Raw genomic sequence first — 26,974 nt, forward strand, 5'->3', positions numbered from 1 at the left:
CATTTATTCCAGATGGAGCCTTTAGGGTGGCTTTTTGACATACTTAAAACCAGAACTGAGCACTGCTAAGGATAAAAGCAGTGTTACCTCTCCACAGGCTCTTTGCTAAGGCTTGACATGCAAGGTCTGCTCTCACCACGTCCCAGTGCACGTGTCCACTCTACATGGAAGTACTGGAAGTCTCCCTCTAACATTTCAGCCTTCAGTGTCCAACCCTCCTCAGCAGCCTGTATCACCTGTCCTTATTGTACAGAGGGGAATAAAGGCCTCAGATTACTACTACTTAATTAGATCCAAGTTTCAACACTTAGGTGGTCTGTGCTGCTTGCTGATGCTTTGTCTGCTTCAAATGGGGGTGGGGAGGAGGTTCTTTAAACATGCAGCACCAGCCAGCCACAATCCCAACCTCTTTAACCTTTCCCATATACTTTGAAGGCACAGTACCAGGACACAGAGCTGCATGTAAATGAGACAGCCAGTCCTCAGCACAGCCATGTCAGAATTGGAGCATTTTATAGAATTCAAGTCATTATATGTAAAACATACAGTAGAAAATGTTATAATTATACTTATGGGTAGTGAACATAATTACACGTTTTCCACTACTCTGAACTGAGGGATTCAACAAAGAACAGAAGCTTGTAACAAGAAAGATAAGCTCAATTATGTAGCTTAAGTGAAATGGAGTTAAATCAACTTTATCCATTTTGCTTAACACAAAATGGAGTCTAACCAACCTTTCACTACTCGCTTCAGAATGTGAAATAGTGATCACCTACTTTTGAACCCCCAAACTATTGGAGAAGTTTCCTGATGTGCAAGGCAAAATGGAGCTAACAATTTCTAATAGGTGTCTATGAATGTTCTTGGATGGAGATTTCATACAATGTAGGAAAAGCCTGATGATAAAAGCCTTGTTAATAACGGAGCAGAAAACAAATCAGATAGCAAAGAAAAGAGTGTATCATTGACACACTGCACTGAAGAAATTAGGCACCACAAGAATTTCCCTTGAAATTATTGCTATATATAGTGAGATTGAAGAGCAACAGTTTACCTGTTGCTTATGGAAAAACAGAAAAATTTTGCAATTAGAACAGTAAGGGGTATCTATCACATCATTGTAGAGCTGAGTTTAACAGCCAATCACCCCCTCTACAGTTAAACAGGATTTATCTATTCTTGACACTTTCCAAGGGTAAGTTAATAACCACAGCTTTGTCTGACAATAATCCACATGGAACAGGGTCCCTGTTTTCAATACCTCTCATTTTTAAAAAGATTGATATTCTTTCTATTCTTCATTACAATTCAACTATTTCTGAGACAGCAATATTTTAAACACAGTATGTAAATTACATCAAGAAAATGTCAGCAGCCAAGTAATCATATAGAAAATAAAAATGTCATTGTCAAATATACCATTTTAAATAGCTACCTATTTAATCAGGATTGATCCTGATGCCTGATCAATACAATTTGACAATGTTGGCACAGTACTTTTCCTCTCAATTCAGTTAGTTATGCATGTCCAGATTACAAATCATTCCTCTTTTCTTTCAAACCCCCACCAGTTTATATTGACAAACTTACCTAATTATTTCATTAGCCTATTCTGTTCTCATAAGTTATTAGATTTTTTTTCCTAAGAAATGCATGCATTTCAAATTTGTAACATCCCACATTTTACTTTATTTTGAAATTAAGGCAACTATTATGGCAAAACAACACAAACTTACCTAAAACCAGACAAATAGTTATCAGTAGATTTAATAATATCCACTTAATCCACTTAATTTTACATTGCATGGTGTGGTTTGGGCAGAAACAAATAGTTTATGGATCAAAAGTCCATCATTGGTTTAGTAAAGAGATACAAATTAAGGTTGTACCAGAACTAGTAACTGTATAAGAAAGAGTTGTGTAAATTTTGAGCAGCAGTAAAATTGTAGTACAACACAAAACTCTACAGCTTTCACACTAAGATTCCCAGACCAAAACTCCACAGCTCAAAGCATTTTACGGTGGAGAAGGATGAAGGAGGTGTGCACGGTAGAAGGATACTTGTGCACAAAGCAGTCCAAATTCATTTTGCTGGCTATCACCAAATAGTAAGTAACTTTTACTGTAAGGAGGGGTTTTTCCCTGTTTCCTGGGGATAGGGGAAGCCAGAGACTAAAAATAAACACTTCTGGGAGAACACAGGGGGGAAAGGAGAATTTAGGAACATCCGAACAGGCAGGAGGGATCCCAAAAGTGATCCCTGTCATGCCAGAGACAGCAGAGTATGCAGAGATGTGAACAGGCAACCAAGGTTAGAAACGCTGAGGAAATTCAAGCAGTAATGAACATCACGACCTTTGTCTTCAACCCTTGAATTCTTGGCACTGTAATAAACACATCAAGTATTTTCCTTGGCAACAGCTCAATCGTTAAATTAGTTCAATTATCAATATTTAGAAAATTTGAGATGCAAATTTGCCAGAAGTACCTTTGTAGGGTTTCCTATTTGAAACAAAGATGTAACGAAGTATCTAGATGGATACTTTGCAAGTTGTATCTAACTAAAGTACCTAACTTCACCTCTTTTTGTGAAAAACCGAAGGCAAGCACTGTAACTTGTGTAAGCAAATCATGTAGCAGTATTCTTTATATTAAACGTATGCAAATATTTCTAATTTATAGTGAAGACAAGTACAGAAACCATATCAGACCAGTTTCATGTTTTATTTAAACCCTAAGGCAGAGAACTTTAATTCCATGTTTCATATAATAATTTGTTTTCATGGACAAAGTATGAACCCTGCCACAGGAGCTCCTAATGTAACTACTTTTACTGTCACTGTACCATATGACCACATTAAAGTAATGAGGTCTGAACAGTCATTTCTTCAATTAGAGCCTTGTGGCTTCAAGCACTTAAAGAACAAATGCTGCCATTAACCCAGTCCTTACCCCTCAAATAGGCACCAAATATATTAACTGTGTTCCGGAATCATGAGGTCACTGTGAAAATGTCAGTCCCAGTGGATTCCATCACAAAGCAAAATCTTGAGGATTTTAATAGGATATTATTTAAGGTATAAAATTAAAATCTCTCACTAGGTTATCTCAACAGCTCACTTAATTTATCAGGCTCAAAAATTATTTTGAAGGTTATTTTAGGTTAATTACATTTCTCATCCTTTTATGAGAGATCTGAAGCCCTGTACATCTTTCAGCCCTCTACTCTAAACATTTCCCCTTTGCCCATAACTTAGTTCACACTGACATCCATTTTGCATACTCACACACTCTTTTTTCTTTTTACACGGAAACTTGGTCATTGCAATAAGTAACCAAAGCAGGAAGCACCTCAGTCAGTTGTTCCATGCTATTTACTAATAAAACTGATTAGTTAAGCTGGTTTGGTTTGAACACCTAAGATACCCTCTCAGCAAATCTTGCACTATCCATACTTAGCTGGCCACAACTACTTTTCAATTAACACAACTCTCATCAATCTGAAAGAGCACAATACAAGAATCCTCCTCATCTAATCCTACAATAAAGCATTGAAAAAACAGCCTGGCCATTATTTATCTTGGTCTGTGCTCACAAAGGGAAGAACTACAAATACTCTGAGTCAATCTTGCTGCTGTAATAACCTCGTGTTCTCACAGCACAAGGACTCTGCAGTTCCCACCAGGCGAGAGCATAAAACTCTCAATTCCTGCAGAAATGCTCAGATCAGCAATAATAATGCAGCAAAGCCAGGTAAGAGATCAATGCATTCCCTGGCTTTTGAACAATTGACTTTGAAATCCAGATAACATCTTTAACAAAATCAAAAATAAGAGAATGACCCAGGCACACGATACATAACTTCAGGTAACAAGTTACTGCATAGCACCATCCATTTGAGCTTCAAATATTTTCCATGCATCAATAAACTGAGCTTTCCATAAAGTCTGTGAGGTATACTTTAAGGTATACTTTACTCCCAGTCCTATTGATGACCAAATGACTTCACTTCTCTGTATCTTAGTTGATCAAAGTTCAGCCATCAGGATTGTTGCGTAAGTCCCAGGTTTTAACACCGTGTTTCACTTACAGAGCTACACTTATCACTGCCATGAGATTTCACCTCTCCCTCTCTAGTAATCTCTAGGTAATAAGGATTGTAGATTAACTCTTAGGAAAGATTCTGAGCTGCAGCTGTTTAGAGGCATAGAGGCAAAGTGTATAAACTGCTGTATTTCCATTTTCCTCTGAGTTGCAACTGGAGATGGAACTATTTGGGCATGTCTTGGGTAAACCAGAATGGCACAGTATAGAAAAGAAAGAAAGGAAAAAAAAATATGGAGGAGCCAAGTATGGAGGGTAATGTGCTGCTAATTTCTAGAGCATCTCAAGCTTTTGCTTCCCCAAAAGTTACGGAGGATTTTTATAGATGTCCTAAAGCTCAAAACAGTTTGCGTTTCTGGAACAAAGTAACAAAGTTGTTTGAAATCTAGGCAAACAAATCCTCCTATTAACCACATCCTAGGAAACTGTTACCAGAAACACTACCAGAGAAGGCAGCCAGATCAAAATCCTAAACACAAATATCTCACAATGCCTTTCTAAGGAAAATCCTGCTAAAAACATTTGAAATAAACCACACAATTTTTTTCTATTTTAAATTTTAAAAACAGGGTTTTTTTCATTTTTCTACATCTGTCTAGTTTTATATAAAGGCCAATAAGAAGTAAAGAACAGTCTTATAGAACAAAGCCCCACTCAGTGACAATGTGTGTTCAAGACAGACTGAATAATTCTTTATATTTAAGTTGCCCACAGCTCCCCAAGCAAAAAAAAAAGGCTAATTTTCCATGCACTCTACAGCAGTTTCTCACTTTACACCTACAATAGTGCTGCTGTCAGGAACAGAACTGACTGCATGTGCCAAAAACCAATTCAACATATTCACAGACAAAAAAAATAACATGCAGCATCTGAAGATAATGAGAACTGCAGTCATTCAAACTGACAGTCTAGTGCCTAACAATTATCACAAGGCAAGTTTTATGAATTCATATTTTATTTCCTACAATGACAAGCCTCAGGTTACACAGAAGGTTGTTCAAATTTTCTTTCAAGTATGAAAATCTCTTCTGAGCCAATGAGTCCACTGTAAAATGGAATATACTTAACTGAAGTGAGTAAGAAGATGCTGACTGAGTTTAAGTAATATGCTGAAGTTTCTTCAGAGCAAGATGCTGTGTTTAAGTAATATGCACTACATATAAAATAAAACTTTAGTACAGAATTTATCATAATTACTTCTTTACACAGATAGACATTAATTATTCAGAATCAAATTTACCAGTGAAAAAAATATTAGGACTATCAATTTTGACTGCCACTGTGAAACATGTATCCTGAATTTATCATGGAAACACACACAATTACAGCATAGGCATTTTAGTTTTCCTACCAGGGATACCTTAAATCTGTGACAAAGTGAAGTCCCTTCAAGCAATCTAAATACTGCCCAATGCTCAGCATACTTTAATACAACAAAAGAAGTTCTTCTGCTTACAATCTCATTTACCTCTTTGCAAAGCCCTTATTGTCCACCACTCCACATTATCAGATACAAATTCCTTGTTCTTACTTTCATGTTCTATCACACAGCTCATGCCAATACATCCAACTCTCTGTGTAAAACTTTCCCCCTGCTTTTGCCTCAAGCCCAGTCCCTTCAATCAAATGTGAGCCTGGACACTGCTTCAGTTCTTTGGGCAACACTCATCTTCTGTGCCCATCCTTATAGCCACATTTTCAAAAACTGTTAACACACCCAAACTCTTAAAAGATTTACCCATGGACTTTGCAGTATAAGTAAATGCAAATTTGTAATTAGTATGCAGAAACTTCACAGGGTCCTAATTTAGGAAATCCACTTACTTCCCATCTCAGGTTATTACAATTACAGCTGCTATTTCAAAACACAAACTCCATGGCTTCATAGAGTAATAAAATCTATTCATTCATACAATCATACTTTATGCTATCTTCTGCTTTATTAACAATATAAAAACATGAAATTCTACTTGTACCACCAAGTATTGAAAGTTCTCTATTCCCTAAAACAAATTATGGCTTTTTCCAGCTAATACTTTAATGATTATTCTTAGACAAAATTATTTTCAGCTGTATTCAGCAACATTTAAATATTCAACATGTTACCACCTAAAATATAAACTAAAAATACAGTTGGCTATGGCAAAATATTTTGGGATGCAAGCAGCTGTGTGCTTCAGAAGACACCAATGTAAATTAAATTTTCTTATCTGATTTAAATGTCTGCTTCTGTAATAAGTATCCAGTCTATCAACAGGAGGTAGCTCTATGCACAACTGGCATTAATGATTTGTTCCCCAAACACTATTGTATTTTTCAAGGAAAAGACAGAGATTACATCTGACTCTTTTGTGAAGCTGTAGGAGTCTAAGCTGTATGTATTCACCTCACTGCCAGCACACATATCGAGCAGAAAGGTGAGAGTGAAGTTAAAGATCAGCTATTGTGCTTTCCAGACTAATCTTTAATTTGCTAGTCAGATCCCTGCTAGCCACTACAAACCCTATTTCTTCCAAGACCTCATCACTGTGAGATTAAAAGCCACCACCCAGAAGTCTGTGTAAAGTGAAGATCCTAAATAATAAACAGTAAATCCACTAAAGCAGTGGGGACTAAGTATAAGACCCAGACAGAGTTTTCTTCTATAACCAGGAGAGGGTTTGAAGCATATTATAAAGAAGCTTGAACTTCAGTTCCACTGCACTTCATCAAGCCTTCTGAATTATTAATTTCTGTACTGCATTGACAGTCAGCACAGAATTAAGATCTCCTTTAGACACAGTCTACAGGAAAACCTCTCAATCTCTTCTTCAGGCTGGCCCTCTAGCAGTGGTGTTATTGTTCAACTCGGTGTAGGAAACGCAGCTCTCTGTACTGAGACCTCCGGTGCTCCAGCACCACCTAGCAGGCCATGGAACAAAACACAATTCGGCAACACAACTTCTAACCCCAAAACTGCAAACCATGATTTATATATTAGCTCCAAATAATAACTTTTTAAAAACAATAATCGTGTTTTTTTCATATTTTTTTTTCATAAGTATCCCAACCAACATCTCTGTTACCAGAAAAATAATTAAAATATGAAGCTAACTTATACTCCAGCCAAAAAAAAAAAAAAAAATAGGCCAGGTTATTAGCAAGTGGTTATTGTGGAATATGATCCCAGGAAAAAGCTGTCTGTGCTGTAAAATCGCTACCAATGACCAGGATCTCTAAAAACAGTTTGCAAAAACTTGGACCTTGGAATGTATTATTTCTGTCTCTTACAGCAGCCCACCCGCAGATGGCAGACGAGTGCCACAAATGCCTCCCTCATCAAACTATCAACAGCAGCCACTGGATTTAATTCTCTTTAAATTGATCTGAAAGTTATCAGAGTTGTCTCACCCACAAACGTGTGTTTGGGTAATCAGCAACTCCTCTTGGTAGCCAGGAATGATACAGACTGGAAGCACATCCTTAGGTCATTGATCGCAACATGCACAGGGGAAATGCACTCTTACAGGAGGTTTGTATGTTAGGTACAATTGATTCTATTCATAATATATCTAAAATGAAATTTTAACAGCAAAGGAATGAAAGTTCAGAAAATAAACAGTCAGGGCTTAGATGAAAAGGCTTCAGGGAGACCTTATGGTGGCCATACAGAATCTGAAAGGGGGCCTACAAGAGAGCTGGGTAGGGACATCGTGATAGGATGAGGGGTAAGGCTTTGAACTGGAAGAGGAGACATTTAGGATAAACATTAGGAAGAATTTCTTCACTATGAGGGTGGTGAGACCCTGACCCAGGTTGCCAGAGAAGCTCTGGCTTCCCCATTCCTGAAATTCTGAAGACCAGGTTGGATGGGGCTTTGACCAGCAACCTGGTCTAGCAGGAGGTGACCCTGCCCATACAGGAACTCAATGATTTAAGGTCCCTTCCAACTCAACCATTCCTATGATATAAAGCAGTAAATATTACTTTCTGCATCTAAAAAGTACACCTGGACTTGGACAAAGATAACATGCCACAGTGTGAAGTCTGTTTCAGTCACCAGGTTTCCTACACACACATCACTATCCAGCCAAGGACCATCACAAGGACATCCATTCTCCCCATTCCACTCGGGATTGCCTAATCCACACCCAGAATAAATCAGGCTGAATGGGCAGCATGAGAGACACAAAAAAGCCCCCACATCTCTCTCCAAAAATTTAAATACATATTCATCATTAGCATCATTAGTGTAGTGCTCCAGTTGAGCACCATGTCTTTACAATAAACAGGAGGGGAAAACTATCCCTTGTCCACTCATAAATGCTCCAGCTCTGGAATGTTAACACCTTATGGCATTGTAATTTCATTCACATTGAGTTTTGAAAAAACAAGTATTTTCAAAAAAGACACTCCCTATCTACTTCTCCTGCAACAATCAAAGCATTCTCTTCACAGCTTTTTCTTCTCCATAAATTAAAAAACCCTGATTCTCTTCATGCCTTGCTTTATAAAAGAATGAATCCATGTTCCTGGTTATTCACATCAGGTGCCACAGTCCACGTTCTAATGGTTTTTACAAGGTACCTGCAGGTTAAGATTTCAGATACATAAAATTCCAAACCAAGTCATAAGAGAATTTTTTACATCATTATTCTTTTGTTTCTTTTATACACACTCCCTGTTTCTCTACTTTTTACTGTGTTAGGGTCTTGAGAGCAGAAAAAACCACTAAGATACCCACAATGATGCTTTATGTCTTTTCTTTGCTCACTCGCTTGGGTAACTTAGGGATTAAGAAGCCTAAAATAGGACACTCTTTCAGCAAAACTCAATCTACCAGGATCAGAGCCATCCATCTTAAGAGTAGATGATGAGCTGAAGGCCATCCTCTGAAATCCTCACATATATTTAGAAGGGACACAAATCAGATCAATCTTCCATTCTGTGATGACAGAGCTCAGCATTCAGTCTGCCCAAGCTTCTTTCTCAAGTCAAGGATCTGGTGGCAACTGCTGTGCAGACACAGTAATTCAGGCTATCACACATGTATCAGCTGAAAGATTCTAACAATAAAATGTGCTTATGTAATTGAGTATGCTATAATTTGATGCATTTCCAATTCCTGAGTTGTTGCTGGTCAGTAGCCTTGCTATCTGTCTTATTTCAGAAGCCACAAACTAATTTCTATAGATTTGCTACTGTTAATTTATCTTTTTGCTTTGCATATACTTTCAGCGTTGAAAAGAATACCATTTAAACACAGCGAGTAATCTGCCTGGTTAGTAATGGTTGGAAAATAAACAAACACATCACTGAATCCCAGCAAAGCAGCTTAGCAAAGGAAAAGCCACTGACACCTACAGTGCCAAAAAGGGGGAGTAGAAACAATGCACACAGCTTTGAGTATTCTGTCTTTCCTATACCAGACTCCCACTTCTCTCTATCTGTCTAATGTATTATAACAAATAATAAAAGAATTAAATGCTCTAGCAATCAAGGCTGGCATATTAAAATGACACTCTGCATTACTGAACCTACTCATCTCTTAATAGAGCTATTCTTCAAAGGAGATTAATTATACTGGCAAGAGACCTTTTTGCTGTTCTAATTTGTGAAATGTATTTCAATACCACAAGCATATTAAAACAGCTGCAAACATGTAACTAGCTCCAAAATCCCAGGACTCACTGCATTTAATTAGGTGTTCATCTTGTGACCAGCTCTTTAGTCATTGCTTCAGATGCCCACTTCATATAAAAATTCTTAATTTCTAGGCTTAATTATCTGCAGCTGTAATTAACATCAGCCCATCATAAAGGGTACAGAGATAAAGTTACTATATACTTCAGTACCTAACACCATCATAGAGGAACAAATATTGGATTTATAACTGAATTTCTCTGCTTTGATTAGAATACAGGGAATTTTAACTTATTTTTTAATAAATTATTGGTGTTGTATTTCATATCAGAACATTTGAGAGACAGCAAAAACACTGCTACAACAAACTGAAAATACATATTAGTATTATATAGAATTGTAACACACAAAGATGTCTGCAGCTCACTGAATTCTACACAGCTGTTAAGTAACAAACCAGTATTCCAAATTAAATATCCAAGAACTAATGCTTTGTTTTAAAGCACAGACATTTCCAGGAACTTGTCCTACAAAGCTTCAAGGCATCTGCCTGCCTCTAGCTAACAGGCCTGTACTTAAACTTTTTTTAATCCCCATCAGATAAATACTTAGATGTCAAGGTCATGTGAGTATTTTCTCTTGCTGTTGATGCAGTCAAATTAAAACCACTGCTGAAAACAGAAATTTAAGGCAAGCACTGAACAGGCCCCAAACTAAGACACAAAACAATTACATTAAATCACAAAATTTTGATATAATATCATGTCTGAAAACACTAAGACTACAAATACTTCATTGTGAAATCAAAATCAGTGGTAACACAAATGCATGGGTTCTTGAACTTTAAAGATTTATGTTTCTGCATTTTTTGTCTTAGGCTGATGGTGCCTAACTGTCTACAGGCTGATAGTCTAAGAGCTACATCCAAGGTACACTTAAGGGGTCATTTCTTCTAAACAGTCTACAATGCAATATAAATTCACCCAGTTATTTGCAGCTCTACAAAGGGTAGTACAAAGTAGTGCTACAGGCACACCAAAGTTTCCCCATTTCAGTAAAACTTGTTATATGGGCTGCTCTATGGAGGTTTGACAAAATATGCTTCTTGCTCTGCTTTTAGTCTACTATTTAGCAGCAATTTCTGTTGCATACATGACTGCTCACAAAAAACTGTCTTCTACTCTTACATTTTTCTTCTCCTCACACTTCAGTGATATTAGATATTTAGACATGATAAGGAACATCTATAAACAAAACAAATGTTCCTCTTGGTTTGCACTCTGTCAACTATAGCTATGTAAGTTTTCCCTCCCATACAGAATACTCACTTCTGAGGAAACGCTAATTTATCAGACACAACACCTTTCAAAAATACCTTCACTTTACCAAAACCTTTTGACAGAAACCATGCCGAAGAGCAGACATCAGTTCCTACTCTTCAATCCTTGGACAGCTGACCCTTTCAGCTTCATGACCCCAGCTATTCTCTAAGGAAACAAGCAGAGGTAGCTACTCAGAAAGCTGTTTCCCAATTAAACTTGTTTTATGTGATCAAGTTCCCATGCTCACATCTCCCTAGACTTGCAGTGATCTTTTCTTTCATGTATCAGGCTGCTTAAGTAGCATTGAAAAGGAGCTTCCCAAAAAAAGAAATTATTCTTCACATTCCTGCTTTCTGTCAAAAGCAGGATGAACATTTTCTCCTCCTAATTCATCCTCTACCCTAAAAAGGAGCCACAGGAACATAATGCTGCATTCACTGAGCAGAAGCAGGGAAAGCAAGGTGAAAACTAATGCACAGGATAACATCATTTTTTATTTATAGCACAAAATCATGATGTGTATTCCCAGAGTCACTCACCAAACCAGCAGTAAGTGAAGGAGCAGATTGTCCTAAGGACTGATTTCTCATGCGGACCAGGTTTGAGGTATCTCCAGGTGGCTGCCATATCGTCTGTCCCACTCCACTGTGGACACTATTTGATAAGGGAAGTAGCTGTTTTCCTTTTTAAAACAAAACAAAAACACCATCAGCTTGTTTTTAAATATGTGGATGAGAAGCATTCAATAAAAAAGGTATTTAAAGGCTTCGGTAGGTTAGAACCTGTAAGAGCACACTACCTGTGACTTCATTATGTTTGATAATTAAGTAATCCAAACAATTCAGTTTGCATGATGAGGTAATGGGTAAATCAAAAACCTTGCAGAAGCAGACTTCTATCACACCTTTCTATATTTCACAAAGCTTTAAAAGAAAACTGTATTTGCTGCCAATTAAACAATCTCTTTTCCTACAGGGAAGAAATGTTAACGTTACAAAATCTCTGAAGTATAATTTCAAAAATTCTTATGAAAATACATTCATAATTGTAAAACATTTCCTCTTCTAAACTGCTTAGCCATCTAGACATACCCACTTTCCCCTGCCATCAGTACACTCAGCAGCAGATTTCATGCAGCTGTGATCAGAATACAGTGTATGCTTAAACACTGTTCTGCTTTGGACCATAGATAGGATTTTTTTCCGTCTAAAAAAAATTTTACTGTTCAGCAGTATCGTATTATCTTAGAAGCAAAACATTCTACAGCTTTGCAAAGTCTCCCTTGTACTGATTGATTAGTGCAGATGCTAATTCCCCATGCTACATACCCAAACAGTGGGAAGACAGTTCCTGTCTCACCAAGGTCGCACCATTGTACTTCACTGCAGGAAGTACAGGAATCATTTAAAAGGATTTGGCTCAATACATTTTTTTCTAGTCAATATAACACTCCTTTCTGAAAAATGTTAAGCAGTAAATTTCCACAGTGTGAAAGAACCAAAGTCAATGTAGGACATATTTTGATTCTTTCAAGCTTGACAGTTTCCTTTCATGTACAATGTCATTTACAAAAAGAAAAAAAGAGAAGGAAGATATTCTTGTGGTTAAAAACACATAAGTGAAAAAGTCTGTAAATCTGGGTTCCATTATTAGCTTCCAGATGACTTCCTCTGCAACTATGGTCAGCCATCCTCTGCAGTTCAGTTTAACTATCTGATAAACAGGAGTGAATAATACCACCTTTTTTTAAAAATTAGGGTAAGACTAAGTTACAGACACCCCTCACTTCAAAGCATGGTCAAGATAGTCCATTCAACAGATTACTATATGTTCTGCTACAGCAACAGGAGTGACAGGGGACAAGAGATTTGTTGCAATAAGAAGGAGAAAAAAAGTCTACATGTATAACACATATATATACATACTGCAGAAAAATATTTTTTTTTCTCAGAGGCAGAAAGCTATTTTTCCAATTCAACTTTGTCTTGGAATTAGATATGAAATATTACACTCATTGCATCAAAGTGGCTAAAATAATTGAAAGGCAATCACACATGATTAGACATGACACAGAAAGGGGGGTGGGAGGTTGGGGGGCAGTGGGAATGGTGGTTGGGGTTTTTTCCTTTATTTTTGCTTTAAACTTCTGTTAATTTTCTGAGAAATTTAGGAGCAATGGGCCAAGTACACATTAATAGAATGAGTCAAACTGTATGAGAGATTAAAAGACTCAACTTAGTCAGGTAAACCAGAGATACAATTTCTTAATACCCTTTCCCAGTCCCACTCAATCTGCCTACACCTGTGGAATTGGTTTTCATGGTTTGCTCATTTTCAACATAACGTGTAAACACAATTACTCCTCTTCTCTACAGAGATCTAAAACTACAGAAATGTACAGTGCTGTATTTATCTCAGTAAAGCACTAATAAAGATATCCTATCATAGCAATTCAAACCATAATTATCTAACAGTTCAAAATGCCAGTGCCTGAGAGCAAGAACATTACTTAAATCTGCATAAGATACAGTTATAAGTAACTCCCTTGAGTTCCACAAAAACTGAATCCAGGGCAGCTTACATGTACAATAATCTGTACTCTTTAAATTTATTTTCTTCCTTTGTAGAAAAATAAGAGGTGGAATTATTTTTGGAATGAAGCTTGAAGCTAAAATCTTTCAATGCTGCGTCTGAAGTCCTGCATACATTCCTGATAACCATATTTAAAATATAAAACATCTGCAATTCTTTTATTCAACTAAGTCAAACTGATCTTCTTCAGACTCTTTTCTCCTTTCTGAACCAGGCTGCAGTAGACTGAAAAGTCAGTAAGATGAAACAATAAGTTCTGGAGAGCACTATCATTTCAGAAGAGAAGATGTACAAGAATGTTACTATTTTTTAAAAAAGAAACAGAGCTTCTCCAGTTTTCCTGCTTTCTCCTATTTATTTTTCTTTCCTTGGAAAAAATAGAACCAGAGCAAGCAAAAAGAAAAAAAAAAAAAAATCCAGTCCTGCAGTACTATCTTCAGCCATTGTAACCAGCCAACAGCAGTTAACTGTGTAGTTAAACTTCTGTTCTCCTCCAACAATTGACCTACCTTAGGGAACAAACTTACAGGAGTGCAAAACATTATGAATGTTTCCATTTTTCAGAAACCAGCCACTTACTACAAATAAAACATTAAGACAAGGCCAAGCCAAAATGGAACATGCCTACTTTATGGCTTATTTAATTCCATTACACTTAGCACCTCAAACATTAAAATGTTTATCTTCCCCTGATAAAGGACCGTGGAACCAAGACTGGATGTATTTTCACAATCATCCAAGTCACACCCGTGTTGCTACAATGGGTGGCTTCACCCTCTTCCTCTTCCCCTCCCACCTGAGGGTTTCCAAACCTTTTTGCTCTTGCCTTAACATGCAAATAGGCAAACGGTCAGCCTAATTAGAAAGGAAATGGGCTGCAACTTATCCCTAGGGAACAACACTGGCATTCAGGCAGATCAGCTATTTTATTCTACACTGATCATGCAGCTCTAAAGGTTCTAAGGCCAGCATCACAGACTTGAGATCAGCTTTAAACTTGTGAAACCATTCCCTAGCCCAAATAAAGAGTCTTTAGAGAAGAAACTACTGAGCATGGTCCTCCATTTTTTAGCTAATTACTGGACAATGTTACCTGGTTCTACAGGTAACAGGGTTGAAGACTGTGTTCAGAAGAAAAAAACAAGCTTTATACTAACTGAAAAAACAGCTAGTTAATAAGCAAGATTTTTCACTTGGAAGCACATGTGCCTATGGTAATTTTGAAATGGAAAAGAAATTAAACAATAATTTGTACCTGAAACACAGCACTGTGTTTCCTAAAGTTCCACCACTCCCTTCTTTCAACTTTGCATGTTAAGTCCTATCTTCTACCTTTTCACTCCGGCCAATATAAAGAATTTTATTCCCCATCCTGCCTCTTTCACTTTTTCTACCAATATTTCTTTTTGTATCTTTCCCTTACATAACATTTTTATGTCCTTCCAAAAAGAGGTCACCTCTAGTTTTAAAGACAGAATGTATCAGTATCTTTTATTATAACTGGTATGCCAATTAATAATACTCTGTCTTTAATACTAATGAACTGTTGTATGGTCTTTATAAAATAGCATACCTGACAAAGAACTTGCCAAACTACCTCTTCGTAGCTTGCAGTCATCTTGACTTAGCTGACGATGGAGTTTGGTTTTCCCAGTAGATGAAAAGATGTCAGGATTGCTGAGCTTCCTGCAGCGCAAGGGAGTGGACTCTGTTATCATCTCCTGCAGAAAGGAAAAAAAAACGAAACAGCAGCAGTTAGTTAATAACAGCTAAGTATCTTTTCTGAAACCTGCAATCTCCAAAGCATTAATGAGACCATTTAAAAAAAAATAAATCTTAAAATTGTAAGTGTCCCTCTTGTACCTCGTATCTGTGCAGAAAGTACATCACAAGATCCCAGTTAAATATGGTCCTTGAAACATTACTGCTGTAAGGAATATCACCAGTAACAGTCAGAAAAAAGCCATTGTGTTACAGCAGTTACTTGCTCTTACAGCATGTAGGCTACTAAAAAGTCAGGCTCAGCCTTGATTCAAGCTATTTCCTGTTAAAGCAAAGAATTTTCTTCAAATTTCTTGAGTATTTACTCCATCCAGTCCATGAGTAATACACCTATAAAGAAACTGTTGCAATGTCTAATTGCAACCTACAGCTCCTATTATAAGTTACAGCTCTACTACAAGACCGTATGTATCACTAAGTAGTAATTAGGATAGACATCATCCTTTGTGTAATGTCTTTGTTATTACTATAAACAAAATTAGACATGTATTTGTCAGAAACACTCCCACACATGTAAATTGCTTTCACAGCAGACAGCAAACTTTCAATTGAAATAGCAGCAGGCAAGGCAGTGGCAAGCAGGGCTGCAGTGCTTTCCTCATGCATTTAATTGTTCTGGAGGTGTCAAACTCACCCTTGCCACCCAAAGAACCACAAGCATAGCTATCACACAGGGACTTGAAGATAATGTGACACTTTCCATTAAAACCTTTATAGAAGCACTTGGTCAAATTCTCCCTTTTCTGCAGTAGTGCAACATGTCCCACATGTCTAAGTGGATTGCTCCACTTTGTTTCAAAAGCCTCCCATTTGCTGTATAGCACTTCATGCCATGCTTCTCCTCAAAATCTCATCTGAGGCAAAAAATAAACTGAAAAGAAAACTCTTCCTGCATGATACATGACTACACGGTTTCACATAGTTTTAAATAATGTTTAAATGAAAAAAAAAAAATGTACCAGTACAGGGCTTTAATTACAATTTGCAGATTTCAGTCAAAATCCATTTCTGAAGTCATTAATTCAAATTGCTACGCCTCAAACTGTCAAATCTAGACTGGGACTACACAATCTAACAACTTCAAGGCTTTTTTTTTTTAGGGTTTAGGGGGATAGTTTGGGGAGTCTTTGGTGGGGCTTTTTGGGGGGGGCAAGAAAGGATATGAATAAAGTGGGTTTACAGGGAAAAAAAATGTGAATTTGGATTTGAAACAGAACTCTCACTTAGCTCTGAGTCACACATTCTAGACTTCTCTTAGACTCCGTCTCCTTCTAATCATGAAATCTTTTGGCACCTCATAATAGCAAAGAACTCTGCTATTTGTCTGAAGGACAGAAGTGCTTTTTTATGCATCTGCTTTGGTGGTGCACCCTCCATGGGGAGAGGGGTACTGCTCTGACACTACTACTTCTTCTGGCTACAGTCAGATATTCAGTTGCCACACTGCCTAAACCAGACCAGGAGAGAGAACTGGGTGACCTGAAGTAGGTCAGTTTACTTAACCCAGTTCACAGCTGCAAACAGTTGTGTTGGCACAAGAGTGGGGAGAGGCCCAAAAACAAGTGACCTGGGGTAGCAAAAAGCACTTGAGCTGAAAACTGATTTAATCTTAAAGTTCCTCATTCACAGCTCATCTCAGAGCAGAGAATGTCACATTTTCCTTTGCCTCTGACCTTTTCCACCAAGGTGCTGAACAACTTCGTTTCCAGCAGCCTATGCTTCCAGTTTTCTATAATTTGGACAGCTGAAAATACATCTACCACGTGTTCTGTTTGTACTTAGGAGTAAGCTAAGTAATTTTAAATTGCAACATTAGGAATCCCCCAGCACACCCTACAAGCTGCAGAGGCCAAGGGCAGAAACTCCAGATACTTTCTATTTGGGATGCCAGAAAGTTGTTACGTGTGCTTACATGTCTAAGTATACATACAGAAATAAACACACACAAATTCAGTATGGCCTATTCTAAATGCCAGTAACATCCATAATCTGCCATGTATTTCCCAACTGTGACAGTCAGAAATTACCATACTTTAGAAAATAAAATAAAAAAAAAGCCCACAACACAACAGGAAACTCTGGGTTACAAGCAACTTCTCTAAATGTTTTGAGTCTATCCTCTCACACTCCTAATACTTCAATTCCAACAAATGTTCTCAAGCATCTTTCCCAAAACTTCCCTATCCTTCCTCATTGCCCTCTATGTAGGGTCTCTTCTTACTGGTAAAAACAATTACAAATTCTTAATATCACTTCATCATGTGACGTACTTTGCAGTACAGAAGCTTTCTGAATCTTGTAATACCTAAATCAGAAGCAGCCCAACCAAAGGAGCACCAGGAGCACATGGAGCATCAGCACTGAAGGGCACAGCTACATTCCCACAGCACTGGCTCTGCTGCCACATTCTGCCTACACACACCTTCCAGGACAACCCAATGGTACCTGCTACTTCTCAAAACATCATTCCATATGCATCACTTTGGCCCTCATCCCAGCTTCAGCAGCTCCTTCCCCACTGGCCACTTATACCACAAAGATACAAAAGGAAAAGTGGAAAGGAAATAGCTTCCCACACTCACTAAAGAATCTTGTCTGTCTTCAGAAGATAGGCTTAGTATTTATTACATATGGAAAATTCTTCATAACCCCTTTTTTTGCTAAGCACATTAAACACTTGAGCAGTATTCAGAGAACTACAGAGCTGTTGAATGTTTTGAAGAAAGGGGCCCTAATCACATTCTGCAGGTTTATGTAATGTAAAATTCACTTTTCAAGTCCTTACAAAAAACCTCCAGTGCAGTGTTCCGAGACAGCCTATTATGTTTTAAAAAATGCTTAGTAGGCCAGTTTAAAATTCCATCTTCTAAAAGTTATGCCTGTATTGTGTCAGCAAAACAATGAAGAGGGAAAGTTTTAACTTGACAACAATAGAGTTGTCTCTCTGTAATTTATTTGCTCATCCATCAGAACTAGTTTTAGTATTGCAGTTCACAGACAAACTACAAGGAAATTGCAGTGGTTTATGTTACCACTTCTAAACAAGAAGGAAAAAGAAAACACAACACACAGGAAGAGAACTTTCCTTGTCCCAAAGGACAATGCAATACAAAGGACAGAAAAATCTTGCACAATGTTCCAAATCAATGGATAAAGAAACTCTTTGCAGTATGAAAGCAAAATTTTGTTTATATGCTTTCAACTTACTAAGTAACACTAGCAGAGCAAATGGCTGAAGAACAGATTACATAGCACAAGCTGTCATAATTTTAAGGGCTCCACTTTCACTTTTGAAAAGAAAAATTCTTGCAGATTTAGAAATCAAAGCATTAGTAAGCATGTAACAGAAACATTTTGCTCACACAGACAGAAAAGGACTGTAAGTCTCTCTCCTTCAATTTCTTTTCAAATACAATAGGTCTTCTTGACTTACTCTGGCCTGGAGTCTTTTGACACAAGCCAAAAATCAGGCTCAAACAGCCAGATGAGTCCTACAAAGCTTAAAGCTGAAGATAAAAACATCCCCAAACCAATCTTGATATGCTAGGCAAGGATTACTCCTATCTGTCCCTTCAAAGGTACAGAAAATTTGCTCAAATGGCATGTGAATACTGAAAGTGTGGATGCATGTCAAAGTATTTCCTTGAACTGCCAGAAAGTACCACACAGTGAAGCTGATCAGCAACAGATGAATGCTAGGGGAAAAAAAAAAACAAAAAAAAACCAAACTTCTAAAGATCTACTTTTATGGTGTACGCTTAATAGGTAACAGATCATACAAAGCAGCACCTCCTTACGTGTAACTTTCTTACAGCTAACTCGAAAGTATGTATTTCCTTGCATCACTACAAGGTGCAAAAATACCCAACTATGACGATAAAAACATCAAATCTGTAGGTCAAAACACGTTAAACTATTGGCTGGGGGAGGTGGGGGAAAAAATCTACAAAAAACATTTTTTATAAGCAGGTAATTCCCTCATAAGAAAAATGAGATTTTTTTTTTTTTTAAGCCTAATGAGCACAACCATTTCAGGTCATCTGAAAGCAAATTCTTAGCAAACTATTGGAAGGAAGAATGAAAATTTAAACACAATAAATTGGCAAAGAAGATGCTAACACAAGGCTGTTTTGTAAGGAAATTAACCAGTCAGCAATGCAGCTCAAGGGTAACTTGACACTTTCTGAATCTTTTTAAAGCAATAAAAATAGTAAACACTGATAGATGCATTTTCTTTTTAATACAGTACAGTTTGTTCTTTAAAAGATAAAAGCTTATTGTGTCAGGATTGTGTGACTATCTGAGAAGCATTCTTATTCTTCTCAGACTTTTCTCATCACTTCATATAATGTATGCACACACCCTTAACAAAAGATAAATCTGATCCTGTCATTGGGTGTCCTCTAATATGCTTTAAAAATACACTGAAAATGAAAATTAAAGGCCCAGGGAATAGATTGCAAGCTAAATATCTGTAAGTAGCAATTCAGGCAATGGAATCATAGTGGTTACACTCTGGTATTTAGCAGTGAAACTTTCTAGCCTGGACAGGACACATCGAGGGAAGAGGGCCAACAGGAAGCTGCCAGGAAGCTGAGGTGGGCCCAAATGTGACCAAAACTGTAATCTGAATAAGACCTTCCAACTAAGAATCTTCTTAAATGTATCTGCTTAACTCATGTACTTGCCAGAAGCACCCTGAAAAATGTCAGACAAAGAATCATGGAAAATTACATTAAATCAACATAGACTCTTAGAGGCTCTAAGATATTGGTTTACTACATCAACTAGAGAGAAACGTTTTACAAAATATATTAATTTACATAAAAGTGTCAATATTTTAAAGGTAGGAAAGAGTTTTATAATTTTTTTCTCTTTACTAGATTTTTTTTGGAAGAACTTCACAATAAATCCCAATATCACCACAAAGGTGGTGTCAATATTAGGTATTCAAACTGACTAGAAAGCTAAGCATTATTGCCACAATGATGTTTTCAATAGTTACATCATGTAAATGCTTAACATTCTCAATAGCTGTAGTTTCCTCTGTACACTCAGCTCCGGTTATAAGATAGAGGGGACAAATGTTGCAAAACAAATTTAACTCCTTTGCAAAAAAAAAAAAAAAAAAAAAAAAAAAAAAAAAAATTAACTACAGTTAAGAACAAACAAGAGAAAAGTCTCCTGAAAGACAAAAGTATCAGAAACCTGTTCTGAGATACACCCCTCCTTATCTTGTTCCTCCCATGTGAATTTTTTTTTCTTGTTAACTCTTCAGGAAACAACTCCAAGGCATGTTTGATCAGAACTAATGAATTAGAGGCTCTAATGTTGTTTTACCGGGGAAGTTCAAGTTGTTAACTTTGTAGCCAAGTGTTCCCAGCTGCAAGAACGCATTAAGCAGCTTATTAAAAAGTAAAAGTAAATATTTACAACTATGTATATTATTACCCCCTTTTTGAGGATCATTGAGATGCAGATTCATTTTATTCCTAATGGAACCACAGTCTAGAAGAAAAGGAAATTTGTGATTAAATTAGATCAGCACGAATGTTTGGTTCCTACATGGAAATACAAATAACACCACAACAGTTTACACAAGCAATGTGTTTGATCCTTGTTCCGGATCTCCTCACTAAGGGACAAACAGACAGCACAATTCTTGAATTCATCTTGTAAACGCCTACAGCCAAAAAGGATTTCACGTAGGGAAGAAAGAGCAACACAACCTCTACTAAAGTCTGTATCAAACTTTACAGAAGCTCAAAGAAACCACTATCAATATATCAAGACTCAAACCCCCACTGTACACTCAGTAGTTACATTGAACACAAAACCAGGCTGAACAAAGACACCGCACATTAAAGGACACATCACTCCTTTATCTCTGGGATCCTACCGTGAGTACTTCAAACATGAAAAGGTTGTAAAGAGAGGGAAATTAACTCCTGGCCAGATAATAAAAAAACCCCACACAATGAACAACTCTATAATTCATCATGTGTACATTAGAATCCTGCCTGCTGTTAAGGATTAAAACAAGTATGACTCCAAAATATGTCACTTGTAATAAAATTTGGTGTTACATCAATACACCTTTTTTTTTTTTTTTTTTAAACGAGTGAGCTTTCAGATCTCCAACTGTATTTATTTTAGCTCACATTACAAACACTGTCTCGCTGTCCTCTTCACAGTGAAAAAGCAATGCAGCAAAATACACTGCAAAATACACTTATATCTGTGTAAAATCTATTTAATGTCTATAAGCAAAGCAACAATAAAACCATTTTCATTGGGAATGTAAACTCCTTGTTGGTCAACAGAGATGAACAAGTGATAGATAAACCAAGTGATAGTTAAAAGTTCATTCAATTTATATAAAGAAACAATTGCTTCCTACCAATAGGACCTGGAAGAGACCTTCAACTAATTTTATACATCACAGACAGGAAGCTTGGAGTCACATTTCAAAAAATGGGAAGTTATCTGTGTTAATATTTGATTCTCAGCCCAAGACTATAAAGACTTTTCTACATGTAAGGTAAAAATAAAATAGATTTTATATAAAAATACTAGCTGAAAACACTAAGGCTGGCAAGTGATCAATAGTAGTGCATTAAAATGCACATGCTGTATAAAAATGACTTATTTGCTAGAAGTGCAGCGTTCTCATCTTCTTTTGAAAAAAAGCTCTTTCCAAAGAAAAGTCTTGAGGTAACTCATGAACTGAACATTGGCAGGGGAACCACTTAGATGAGAGTTAAAGAGGTTTTTCTAATTGATGCAAACTAATTAGAGATCAATTAGACATTCAATGACTGTGCAGAGATGTGAAACACAATATTAAGATTTGATCTTTAATTATAAAGCTTACTTGAATGACACACAATGCACAGAAAGAGAAGTATGAAATCAGAAATCACTACAGAAATCCTCTTTAACCATGCTGCTTTTTTCCTCAGCATGTTTCCTCAGTATCACAGCTATGATATGAGTAGTAAAAGTGGAAACATCTCTAGTTAGGTTGAAATTAGTAAAGAAATAAAATCTAACAAGGCACAATGGTCTCCTAAGAGAATGCTATTTGTTCATATACATAACAAAGATCACAATATATTTTTATCTGGTGTTACCATCACTGAGGAATATCATCATTTGCAGCAGGAAAAAAAAATTAAATACTTTTGCCTTTGTGTCAGTGAAACTTATAATCTTTTGGCACCAATATTCTTGTTTCCATGAACCATCTGGAATCTTCTCACTTCCTATCACAAATGACATTTTCATACCAATGCAGAGCATAAATAAGAAACACTTATGTGAAGTTTTCCCAAGAATAAATTTTCCCTCAAACTCAACAGTGGTATGGAGTATACTCTGCAGGTATGGAATTGGAAACAAAAAATTATCATTTTATTATAGACTGTAATAAAACTACCAGTGGCTTTAGACTTAAAGAAAAGCAGATAATCATTGGGAAAAAAATGCTTAAACCTTAGCTTTTCTTAAAAGAAATCATATAAAATGGCAGACAAAGATAAATAATTAAAAATTGTTATTAATGTCTGCAGAAAGATACAGAGTCACTATAGTCCAGCACAAAAGCTTCTCCTCACCAAGCAGCATAATCCAGTTCCATCCCAAAGAAACAAAAGCCAAATTTTTTTCAAGGACAAGCCATGTACTTCTTCCCTTCTGCTTGAGAACAAAAATCATGCCCAACTGTTATCTTTATGAACATCACTGGGCCTCAAGCTCAAACTGAGAGACTACAGTCAGCAGACACTACAGCAAAAGTGTCTGCTAAACTGGCAAAACAATCTGTAAACAGATTTTCCTCTGTCCTAGGGATCAAGGAACATACAAATAACTAACTCAATGCATAATTTAACTTTCAGGGTCATGTATTTTTGTCATCTTCATGCTGCTCAGGTCCCATTTAAGTCTATTTCACTAAATGAGGAAGAGGTATTTGCTACTAATATGTCACTACTCCCATCTGCACATAATGTTTGAACACCTAAATACTTACAGTCACTGCATTAACTAAACAACTCATAAGCTTTCCTCTAAAACACTGACCATAATTTATTCCTTTTACTCTCTGATCTCCTGGTGCTGTTCAAAACACTTAACATCAGTCCTGACCACTTCATTTCCTTTTAAAGGTCTTTTCTAAGGCTCCACAGTAAAATGTTATTTTTATGACAAAGTGCTTGTAAATACACTAAAATCGAATGGTGTGATTTTAGTGAGCAATAAGCCTGTTTTAATTATTAAGCATTCCACTTTTGAGAAGAGATTTCCTTGCTCTGGGGCACTGTCAGCTTTGAAATAAAGCTGGGGTCTCACTCCATTTCAAATGGCAATAAATACTTTTATAATAAGAGCTGTTGTTAGTCCTCTCAGCTATTCCCCAGTGAGCAGAAAACATGCATCTACCAGGAGAATAACAGAACAAACATCAAGAAAGTAATGCAAGACATTAAATTATTTCACTGCCTACCTGTGTATTTTTTCCCCTAAGCAGCTTCACCAACCTCCATTACATACACTTTTCCAGTTTTGTCTTTCCAAGAGCTTAACACTTCACTTGCATGAGGAAGTTGGATTTATTTGGATTTGTTAATGACTGTAACCATTCTGCATTTTCCCCTCTGTCACAGCAGACAAACTGGTCTGGGAACTCTTCCGTCAAACCCAATAGGGAAAAATCAACAAGGAATAGCAGGATCTACAAAATATTAATATAAAACCAAGCTGATGTGCTGGCAGCTAACAAAGCCAAGTGATAAACACAGACACTGTATACTGAGCTAATACTGAGCCAGCTCACAGCCAACAGGGCTGGCAGAAAGCAGCCTCGTATAAGCAACAAGTTCAGGTGTTATTGGAAATCTGTCTGGAATGGATTGCTGGATGTTTAGGCAACGGGCAGGAAATGGAAGTGCACTGAAATTCACATTCTTATTTTAACTATTGTTAAGGATGTTTGCTATTATCAGGATTAGCTGACATGCCAAGCACATACAACAAGAATTCAGAAATACTAGCATGACACATTAAGGGCTTTAAAAAAAGTTGAAATTACCTAAGTGTGATTCAATTAATTAAATACTAATTTGGCTTTGAACTTTTGAAAATTATTGTGGTGAATTACCTGTCACACTATACAGCAGAAAACATTACAGAAAATCTTCCTGTATAGACAGTTCATTAAGTCATGTGTGGACTGCAACTGAATAAGAAATTGAATTTCAGAAATTCTTAACCTCCCCATAGTTTAACCTTAGCAGTCGTATCTGCTTCTGGAAATTCAGACAGGTACATGGAATGTTTTAAAGCACCATTTTGTTTTTATGTTCATGAAAATCCAGACCAATTAAAAGGTTTTAGAAAGATTTTATTGTTAAATTAGTTACTGTATGTGTAACAAAAAAGTAAAAATAATTACAATGCAGTTCTAATGATTTTTCCCGGGAAAGAAACAGAGTACCATCCTATTTTCCATGTAATTAACAGAGTTTCATTAATACTAGAGCAAATCCAAAGAGCAGAAAACTGACAAGCTAGACAGCTAATTTTTTTTTTTTTTTTTTTGCTAGGTTTTCAGTCTTGAACCCTCTTCCCTCACTGCACTGCAATGTGTATTCATAACAACAGAACATTTGAAAAATATTTCTGACAGATTACTAGTTTTAGGGGTCATGGGACCTAAGATCTAAGGAAGATAATACACTAACACAAAAAAAAAAAAAAAAAGAAAAAAAAAAAAGAAAAAGAAAAAAATGTTTTAAAGCAGATTTTAAAGATAGCCATGGAGTTACTTCATTACAAACCAAACAAGGCCTTCAAATCTTTCTACTTCAGTGTGACACCACAAAGCATCCTCCTATGGCCAGGAGTGCTATCTACCAAGACATTTTTTAAAAGTGCATTTTCCTCACCTGAAGCAGACTTTCTGCACTTTCTTGGCAGAAAGGTAGAAATTTTTTGAGTGAATACAGATTCAACATCTTTCTGCATAGAGCAGCATTTTCACCAGGCTTCAAATAGCATTACATCACTACAAAAACACACTGACCACAGCACATCATCATGATGTGGAAATGAAATTGCTAAGACTTTACAGGACCTGTTTTCTTAGCTACTGTGGTTCTTGAGGAATAACATCTTGATGGGTGATAAAAGTTTTCTGGTTTAAGTCTCAAATAGTTCACTAACCTGGTGGTCTTCACTGCTTCCTTAGCTTCAGCTATTCAGATGCCAGGAGCACAATTCAAAATAAAACATTTTTTTATTTTAAATAAATGCTGCCATTGGATTTAAAATAATCCACTGCATTTCTTATAATCACCAAAGCTATGGGGGCTTATGGAGCACAACAGGCATCTCAGTAATAAAAATAAACTAGCAGATAAAAATAAAGAATTGCCTCTTCTAGAGACTCTTAGAACTACCTTAACAGGCAGGCCAACATTCACATTCTTGCACTGCAAGAAGGCATATGAGCTTGCTCAAGAAGTCAGTCTTTTAGAGGTCAAGTCAATAACACATATCCACTCCTCCAGCATAATACACATGGATAATACTTGATTTCCCAAAGCATACAGCAATGAAGATATTAAGAACCTGACTGCTTTGCAGATTCCTAGTTCTAGCCTTGGGTGGAACTCCACTGTTACTCTCAAGTGCTCTGTAACAAATACTAAGTAACAGCAGCTTTTCCCTTCAAGCTAATAATTTACTACAATTATAAAGACAAGTAGTCCCACAACAAATACAGCCACTTGTGATATAAGACTCTGCTCAGCTTCTTCACTTCTGTACTCCTTTTGGACAAGAAATACAGTGCACTGATGAACTCAGGTGTGAATCAGCAACATGAACACCTATATATTCATAATCTCTCCACTGCCTTCTTAGCTATTCTAATACACAACATATGAAATTAATGTGGCTAATACACAATATTTGCTCCTACTGTTCACTTTTGACAGGATGCTGAAATCCCATATAGGTGAGCTGAATCATCTAAGCTGCTGATGCAATGCCTACCTACTTACTGATTTACAAAAATCAATTTAAACAGATTAGGTCTGTCCATTTAATACTGCACTTTGAGGAAGGTGATATTTTCATTCTATCAGGCCAGAGAAGTGCCATGTGCCCTTTGGCTCTATTTTGCTATTATCTAAACAAGTCCATGGAAGAATTGGTCACTTGACTCTCCATCTCCTTTGCCTGCTTCTAGATGAATCTTCTGGCTCAGTTTTGTTATTACAGTGCATAATTGATCGCTTGACTTTGTTCCCCTTTGCCTGCTTTCAGATGACTCTTCTTTAATCACTTTTCCCTACTTCATACTTCTAAACATTAGTATGAACATAAAAGTGAACTCAGAGAGACACGTTGCACCATGGCTCGTGGAGAAGTCAAGCACAAGTAGCTCTGGCATCAACAAGAATCAGCATAAGGAAGGCAGCAAGTTATATCTAGAGGACATTGAGAGGTTTCTTCTTTCTGGCTTCTTTTCTCGTCTCCTCAAG

The 26,974-nt window shown here is 36.8% G+C and overlaps 1 protein-coding gene across 6 annotated transcripts in view; it reads right to left on the reverse strand.

The window, feature by feature from the left end:
• MAST2 (microtubule associated serine/threonine kinase 2) overlaps window positions 1-26,974 on the reverse strand; it is a 180,431-nt gene that overhangs the window by 146,182 nt on the left and 7,275 nt on the right. For all 6 annotated transcript variants that reach the window (XM_071750250.1, XM_071750253.1, XM_071750249.1 and 3 more), the window contains exons 2-3: window positions 15,217-15,364; window positions 11,591-11,733 (exon numbers count right to left, since the gene is read on the reverse strand). In XM_071750250.1, coding sequence (XP_071606351.1) covers window positions 11,591-11,733; window positions 15,217-15,364 — 291 coding nt within the window. The remainder of the gene's footprint in view (window positions 1-11,590; window positions 11,734-15,216; window positions 15,365-26,974) is intronic.

Source organism: Heliangelus exortis, chromosome 8 (assembly GCF_036169615.1).
Source record: "Heliangelus exortis chromosome 8, bHelExo1.hap1, whole genome shotgun sequence".
Lineage (NCBI taxonomy): Eukaryota > Metazoa > Chordata > Aves > Apodiformes > Trochilidae > Heliangelus > Heliangelus exortis.